Below are 8908 nucleotides of genomic sequence, written 5' to 3' on the forward strand. Positions count from 1 at the left end.
TTGATTTCTAAACTACAGTAAAATTTCCAAAATTAAACTGGGCCTATTACGCAAAAGTATGTTAGGCAAAGATGTCCTGATCCGCTTCTTTCATTATCCACGATTGTTTTTTGTTTTTTTTGTTTTTTTTACTTTTCTTAAGTTTGAGATATAAGAAAGCATATCTGCATATGGCAAGGAGATTTATAAATCCCGAAAAGGAGTTTTGGCTGAACATTATCCGCCAAAACTCCTATTAGCTTCGAACCCAATATCTACTGTTTGTACAAGCCTAACCAGTAGTGACGCCTACATGGCTATCCAGGAACAATTGGTGACTGACCGCTTTGTCCAGGTAAAGCTGATCCTGGGTGAGTGTGTGCATGCTGAGCAGTGCCCCCAGCACTCGGATGGTCGTCTCAAACAGGTTCACGTCGCGCTGCTGGTTCAGGTTCAGACTGTGCGCAACCCACTCACGAGCTGCTGCCAGTTCTGCAGAACAAAGCATGCATGGCATTAACAATGTAATTCATGAAGCATAGCTGCCTGCTTGAAAAGATGCTCTCTTATTGAGGCAAAGTTACAACACACTTTAAATTAGAAAGCACACTTCTAAAAAGGGCTAGCAAATTCTGCTTTTACAGGCTATGAGAAGGGCTCTTTCTACACTGTCGAGGAGCATAAGGGGAAGGGACCAAGTCTGTTCCTCTTGAGTATGAAATCTCAAGTACTTGAAGTAAAGTGAAAAGTAAATGAGAGGTTATGTACTTGAAGTAAAATACTGAGTATGCCAGGTGCAATGTACATGAACTAAAGTACTATAAATACAATGTACTATCAAAGCAAAGTACACAAAGTACAAGTACTTTTTAACACAATCTCACAATCTTCCATGATGTCCTTTCATTCCCTTATACTGTTTTTTTCTTTTTGTTTTTTAAATCTGGTATGCATTGCTTTAGGGGTAATGGGGGTGCACCAGTTATTTCGGAAATGGCGGCGAAGATTGGTAAAGTCAAGTGGTCAAATAGTAGTTTTACTCTAGCTGATAAAAACACAATCAACCTATAAGGCACTTATTTGTTGACAAAGAATCATTTTGTGATACAAAATTAACATGATCAAATTTGGGGAATGTATGCTGATGCCGGAAAGTACCACGAAGTACCGGAAAGTACTAAACCTACTTTAAAGGGAAGCTACGAAGCTTCTTAAAAAAAAAAAGAGTTAGAAGTGAATTCTAGTGTATTTTTACCCCGTGAACCTGAATACCCAAACCATTTCCTGCACAAGTATTGTTAAACGCGAGAAAACGCGAAAGACAGTCGCTGTATGTGACGTCATCGACAGATCTTTTAGCTGGCCAAGGCTAGGAGGCGGGGCTTTGGCCCTATTTTAAAATTGCTCTTATGGCTTTCTGGCGTGTCGCATTGAAACATAATTGTGATATCTGTTATTCTAAAGGCCAAATGAACGCAACTCAAGTGTTTTTCTCAAATGCAGAAGCGCCCCATCTTCCCTTTAAGCTGCTGTCATCAGACTCCAGACCTTAAAAAAGACTGAACTCCCAAAAAATGTCTTTGATCTCCTGGATGGGACATCAGTGATGCAATCGATCTGAATCCTTTTGGAACACCTTTCGGAGCAGCTACAAGTCCATTTTGGAGCATATGTTTACACTTCATCTTCATCCTACCACTGCAAATATTAAACATTAAGATGAATGCGTTGGCCTGGTCCATCAAAAGATATTGTCCACTTTGCCTTCCCACTTATGTGCACCTTTTTGTTAGTGTCAATTGCATGGCAGGTTTGATTCTCTCAAACACAGAGCAAGCTGTTGCTTGTAGAAGTATCAGGCACAACAACAATGCACTGAACGACAAAGGACAAAATGGACTGCTGCAAATGATTATTTTAGGCACAAAGCTAAAGGTAAACCAAATAGTATATTCCATGGAAATTATGTTAGAAGAGAATAATATTGAGCACCCAAATGGATGCCTTACTTAAGTACAAAAGGTGGTAATAAAACTGCAATTAATGATTCAGATAAAAACAAAGCTTTTGTCATTTGATTGTTAACATCACTAACAATTTATATGTAGGAATTCATGATAACAAAAAGTGGCATGTGAACAATACATAAGCCTTAGAATTAATTCAATTGAACTCGCTAAGGTAATACCAAAGTTTCCCTTCACTCCTCCAGTTGAGTTTCCCTTCACTCCTCCAGCTGATAAAACCCGTTTGCTCTACTGACGTCTAACCCCTGGTTAGCTCAGTTGGTAGAGCGCTCCACCTGTAATGGAGAGGTCCCGGGTTCGATACCCGGACCAAGCGGATTTTTTCAGACGCTCACCAGTCACCTAGCTGTGTTTAGAGATTTATGTTTGTCCTTTGTCCCCCTTGTTCCCCTTCTCCAGGGATTATTTTCGTCATTCTTGTCCAGCTCGCTTGCACCTTTGCATTTAATTGCATTATAATTACTCCTCCAGTTAATTGAGTTTTAATTCACTCTGCACTGTGCCATCGCACAGGTAGAACCTATGTAAAGGTAGTAACTAAACCAGAAAGTTAACATAAAAAATAATCTTGTAGAGAAGTCTATATAAAACTTCACGCAATACACAAGTATCCTCGCTAAATCTCCAATTTGAACAAAAAAATCATCAGAATATTGCAGTCTCTCATATATACTAGCGGATGTTTAATTCCAAATATTTTACTGCAGAATAGAGTTGTTAAATCAGCACTCACCAAGCTCTTTTATTTTTAATACACCCAATGTTTGTGTGTGCAATGCTTTGCTCTGGAAGAGAGCTTTCCCCTAAATATGTGGCTGCGCTGCGGCGAAGCAAGATACGAAAATCGCGATGCCTACTCCGTGGTTTTCGCTTCAGTGCAATGCACCAGTGCTCGGTGAGAAGCAAAATGAATGAAGCTATTTCTCCCACCAGAACAGACCATAAACATGAGAGTATTGTGCGACTTCCGAGTACTGTCAGTGTTTGACACAGATATCAAACAGTTCTGAAAATTCGGACAAGCCTACCATAACGATCCTGCCGTGTAGCAGGTCCTCAGCTCTTATATCTTTAGTATTAGTAATAAGGTGAAATTATGGGTTGGTGCAACGTTGGTGCAAATGCGTCAAATTTTGTTGAAATGTAGCAGGATGCAGCAGGATAAGCACTTTGGCGCAGCAATCACATCACTGGACATATACATACAAAAAAAAGAAGAAAATTACCTTTTCACCCTTAAAACAGAATTTTAGTGTGATATTTACATCACCATTCCTATACGTGCTTTTATTTTTATTGTCAACTATGAAATAGATGCCCGTCGCAAGACCCAAATGAGTGTACAATATATATATAGTATATATATATCTTTTTGCAGAAAAGTCATTTATGACATATGTGTCCAGGCTTCAGAGTTTTCGGTTTAATCCGATAAAAACCGATAAAAGTATGCCGGATATATTTTCTGAAATTCGGTTTTAACCGGAAAAGGTCAGTTTTTAGGTTCGGCATTTTCAATCTAAACTGATAAAGACCGATAAAAATTCATTGAATCCATTTTCTAAAATTTAGTTTTAACCGAAAAAGGCCACTTTGACCTTCCAGTCGTACTGCAGAGCCGTGGCGAAACAGTGGAACGACAGTGTCTATCAAAACGTGTCCAAATGTATGGGATACACGGACAACATCACAACGTTTTGGTTTAATGTGCGTATCATCGATCGGAACGTGAAGACTGAAATGCCCCATGACTTCGCCATGTACGAGCGTGTTTTCAAACATGTTTTACGGAAGACTGACTTGATGCAAGCTCTGCATGTTGTGTTGTGTTTCAAAACGTCGCACTGTGTCTCTTTTGGCGGTCACAATTGGTTGATTGTCCGATTTTTTCGAAGGCAGCGCTTCATCTCCTCAGCCTGCCAGTGTCCAGTGTTAGTGTTGAGAGGGCATTCTCGAAGCTCAGGGTCATATTAACAGGAAAACAAGAGTGCAGATCAAGGAGGAGAACCTGCTACGCAACAAACGCCGCCAACGAATAGCATACAGCGCCGAGAGCCGGCGTCTTCAGCAGACAATCTTTTCGACTCAAAAGCGGCGCGCATTCCGCAGGCGGCGACAGTCGCAGAAACAAAAACAGGCGCAGTAACAACAAGGAACTGCAGTTCCTTGTCTGCTAAAGATGCTGACTCTCGGCATCGTATGCTCGTTCTTTGGCGGCAGTTGGCGTCGCAACCGCTTGCGCCTCTCTTGTCTCCCGTGCGAAACGGCGCCGTGTTGTTTGAAGACTGGTGGCTTCGCTGCGTTTCCATAGGAGCTAAACCTTTTCCTTTCTTTACTTTTTCCTCAGGTAAGTCCGCTCTTTGCAAATTTTACAAAAAAAAAATGCACCATCTGTGGGCAATGCTACACAAAGTTGTAGCGCTATAGGTTAAGAAACCGAATTTTGCGGTCGATTTAAAGAGCCTGGCCTTTCCTTGAATCACTCTGTAAAACAAATGATTCTACAATAAATGCGCACAGAACACGGTAAGGAGGCAGCAGCAAGAAGTCGGTCAAAAGCCGGGGGCGCTCACCAGAGTCCAGTCCCATGAGAAACATGGTGTCCAGCGCGTCCACCAGGGTGAGCCCGAGCCCAAACCAGTCGTGGTAGCTCCTTGACACCGGCTTCAGATGGTCGTGGCCCCAGGCATGGGTGCGGTAGCCCTGCCAGGCGTGCCGGAACGCCGCCACCACGGCATCCCTGCGCTCCCGCGTACTCTGCGTCCACCGCACGACCCGCCGTCAGTTAGAACAGAAACACCCACTCGGAAACCCTGTACCCTGTTTCATGCACCATGCATAGCATTTCGTCTTTCTGTGTTTTAGTTTGCCCCAAAGATTTGGCGTTTTTGTCTTCGTTTTTGGTGTAAACATTCGTAGTTAGGGGGGGCTTATGTTGAAGGAAACAGCAGATGGGCATTAAATTCCAAAACTTCAGGAAATGTGCGCATGGCCCGATACTCGTAAAATGTCCTGGTGCTGATAAGACAAAAAACAAAAAAAGAAAAAAAAGGAGGAAGCAACCTTGCAGACAGTTCAGTGTGGTCTGTGCTTATGGTCAACACATAATAAAATGATAGATAAATATTTCTTTGTGTGAAACTTGGATTTCCTCTTGTTCAAGAAGAGCTCCAACTCGTTTTTTTTTTTTTTCTCCAATTCTATGAAACCAGCTGAGGTTTACACTTTGGGGTTGATCAGTATGTATGCCGCAAACACGAAACCCTGCTTATGTACAGCACCGTGAGAACAAGTGGCACGAGCATGCGGCCGTAATGTTTCCTATGAGCAAACGAAATGCTAGGTGAAGCCCCGCCCCAGTGCCGACAACTTCCACGGCGTTGTGGACTCTGTACGAAACATAGTATAGTAGCATGAACGAGGGTAGGGGCTCTTATCAGTATAGCTGGAAAGAGGCTCTCGACAAAACGGGTGTGAAAGATAATGTTTCGGTGAGGTATCTCCGGGTGCAGTCGGCGATGTTTATGCCTTTCTCTGAATACGCTCCCCTTTAAGAAGTAAAGATGGATACTGGTGGGCAGGAATCTTCTACTGTGTGCCCCACTGCAGAAACACAAGCACGCGTTATACAGGGTGAAACAAGGAGACGCCAGGCTCTTTAAATCGACCGGAAAATTCGGTTTCTTAACCTATCACGCTACGACTTTGTGCAGCGTTGCCCACAGATGGTGCATTCTTTTTTGTAAAATTTACGAAGAGCGAACTTACCTGAGGAAAAAGTAAAGAAAGAAAAAGGCTTAGCTCCTATGGAAACGCAGCGAAGCCGCCGGTCTTCAAACAACACGGCGCCGTTTCGCACAAGACACAAGAGATGGCGCAACAAATGCTGCCAACGAACGAGCACACGGCGCCGAGAGCAAGCCTTTTTAGCAGACAATCTTTTAGACTCAAAAGCGGCATGCGTTCCACAGGCGGCGACAGTCGCAGAAACAAAAAAGACAGGCGCGGTAACAACAAGAAACTGCAGTTCCTTGTCTGCAAAAGGGCCGGCTCTCGGTGTTGTCTGCTTGTTCGTTGGCGGCAGTTGGCGTCGCGACCGCTTGCGCCATCTCGTCTCTTGTACGAAACGGCGCCGTGTTGTTTGCAGACCGGTGGCGTCGCTGCGTTTCCAAAGGAGCTAAGCCTTTTTCTTTCTTTACTTCTTTCTCAGGTAAGTTCGCTCTTTGCAAATTTTACAAAAAAAATGCACCATCTGTGGGCAACGCTGCACAAAGTCGTAGCGCGATAGGTTAAGAAACCGAATTTTCCGGTCGATTTAAAGAGCCTGGCGTCTCCTTGTTTCACCTTGTAGATCCGAACAAAGGACACTGATGCACGGGTGACAATATTGCATGAACCCGAGATGAGGTAAACACAAAAAAAGGCACAAAAAAATCTGTGTTTTGGTCAATTGCATGTGTACATGTTTTTTTTTTTTTTTTTTAAGGTATTAAAAGGGGTTATTTATATTTCTATTTCACTGCTTTTCTCTACTCATGCCAAGATCAACCAATGGCCTGCAGTGTGTTCCAAATAAATAAATACTATAAACAACTTAATTTTTATGGGCTCAACATTTGCAATGTGCATGTTTTGAAAATATTTCGGGAGCGCAAAATTTTACAATTGGAAATGGTATAATAGGAATTTGTAGTTGTGGGTACCGAATACATATTCGTAGGATTAATTTTTTGTTATACTTTTAAGTCGCAAGATTCATAAAAATTAGGTCTTAGTGCAAATTGAAGGACCGTTCACACACTTGCGACTCTTTAGAACTGGGTGCCTTGAAACCTCTTAAAATTTCTTAGGACGAGAAAACACACTGGCACGCTGGCGCCATCTATGCGGTGAATCTGGAACTGCATTTCACAAAAGCGATGTGAAAGGCTCGTTTATAACGTTGACGAACGTTTTTCGAGCTACGAAAGAAAACATGATGCGCGAGAGAAATAGAAAATATGCAGGACAGCCAAGTTTCCACGGCTACCCGATAGATGGTGCCAGTGTGTCCTTTCAACAAAAGAGATTTTAAGAGGTTCCAAGGCACTCGGTCTTAAGAAGTCGCAATTGTTCGAACGGGCCTTAAGACGTTTAAAGGCAAACATATACCTCAAAGATGGCCCGAAATTAGTGATTTACCAAAGCAGTCTGCTCGACGGGAGCCTGCTGCGATTGCAAAAGCTGCACGGGAGCCGACGTTCCCTCCTGCATCTCGGCTGGTTCTTCGATGGGAGGAAGGCCCCATGGCTGGACACGCACCAGTACCAGGACCAGCACGGCTAGAGCTAGTACCAGTAGCAAGGAGCGCTGGAGCCGAGACAGGCGGTTCCATTCCTGCATAGCAAAGAGGGAGATATAGGTAAAAAATACCAAATACACAGACGCACAGTGATCAATATGGTGGTGTCCTTCTCACTGACTAGACGCCGAAGCCACAGACCATCCATCCGCATCACGCATGGCACCTCTGCAGATTTGCGCTAGGGTCAAATTCAAGAGATGTCTGCGGAGTTTCGTCATGTTTGTGATCCAGAATAGAGTTACTACCGACTTATCACAAAAAATTATTCAGCATTTCTAGGTGCCAGGAAAAGTTATGCTTAACATATCCATGTCAGGTATAAACGGAACAAAAGTTTGTGGCTACTTGAAGTTACATTGACTGATTCAAGCGAACCTGTGACACATCCCAGAACAACACCTGGCTTCTTCGGGACAAGATAAAAAGGCTTGCATAGCCGCACAAGTGATCAAAGAAGCATATATATTTATGGTACACCAAAATTAAGGCAGATCATGGTCATGCTTGTAGGATCCTGGCAGACTTAACTGTAACAAAGACATACCTAAAGCTTTAAAGGTATGCAGCCCATTTCAAGTATAGCAGAGAGAAGTTTTCATCGTGCTAGGATACAACCGCCGTGGGCCCGTGGCTACGTGTGTGCTCTGCGCTACGTGTAAGTACGTTCCGTGCGTTTGCCATTTACAAAACAAGATTCATGCCGCTTGCCGTGAGCGACGTCAGATCCATCGCCATGACCCGACACGTAACCCTGCATTTTTACAACGCGAGAAAATGGCTCTGACATAACGTCTTGACAAATTATTCCGGGTCCGGAGCCACAGCCAGAGCCTAGCAGCTCGCGTGTTGCGATGTTCACTCGTGGCGTATTTAGCTCGCAGCTGTGACGAGCACAAGCGAGGCTCGGCTCAGCGCGGCACGTGAACCGAGGCCGAGTACGTGTCGGCGTTACATGAATCATCAGTGCGGGAATGGCCTCAAACGGCCCGGATCGAGATCGCGTCAAATTAAGCCGCGACGAAGAAACAGCAGTCAAAGATAGCGGCAGATACTGACCCTCCACAGGCTTTTCCTTTGGCTGATCCTCCATGTGAAGCTTCGGGCCCACGACGGAGGGGCGCCGGCCAAGTTGATAAGCCCGGCTTCGGGGTCACCGGCGCGCATTATGAGCCGCTCGGTGGATGGGTGGACGACACTCATGACTGTTCTTCGTTCGTTCGGGAGATTATCGACGAGACTCGGCTACGCGGGGACGCTCAGAAGACATCGCGGAGTTTCTGCTGCTACACGCGGCGCTCAGAACAATGTCTAGGCGGCATCAGACTTATGTTAGAAGTCGCCGAAACGGCAGAGTCCGGACCCCGACGGCGACAAACCCAGGGTCCTTCGCTGCCATAGCGCAGACACGGACCTCAAGATGAGGGAGGACGTAGACCAGCTGACTCGATCCGGCTTGGCTCAAGTTCGACTAAAATGGTGAAAACGAAACTAAAAAAAAAAACGACCAACCTTTGCGTGAGTACAAATCATCGTTAGTAAAAAGATCCTGCTAAAAAAA

The 8908-nt window shown here is 44.3% G+C and overlaps 1 protein-coding gene across 1 annotated transcript in view; it reads right to left on the bottom strand.

Moving 5' to 3' along the window:
- Nucleotides 1–8815, bottom strand: part of LOC8042265 (endoplasmic reticulum mannosyl-oligosaccharide 1,2-alpha-mannosidase) — a 49833-nt gene extending 41018 nt beyond the window's left edge. The window contains exons 1-4 of the mRNA XM_029971670.4: nt 8407–8815; nt 7188–7382; nt 4580–4763; nt 323–471 (exon numbers count right to left, since the gene is read on the bottom strand). Coding sequence (XP_029827530.2) covers nt 323–471; nt 4580–4763; nt 7188–7382; nt 8407–8550 — 672 coding nt within the window. The 5' untranslated portion in view covers nt 8551–8815. The remainder of the gene's footprint in view (nt 1–322; nt 472–4579; nt 4764–7187; nt 7383–8406) is intronic.
- Nucleotides 8816–8908: the final 93 nt, after the last annotated feature.

The sequence above is a fragment of the Ixodes scapularis genome, unplaced genomic scaffold, assembly GCF_016920785.2.
Source record: "Ixodes scapularis isolate PalLabHiFi unplaced genomic scaffold, ASM1692078v2 PGA_scaffold3__209_contigs__length_174095766, whole genome shotgun sequence".
NCBI classification, from domain to species: domain Eukaryota; kingdom Metazoa; phylum Arthropoda; class Arachnida; order Ixodida; family Ixodidae; genus Ixodes; species Ixodes scapularis.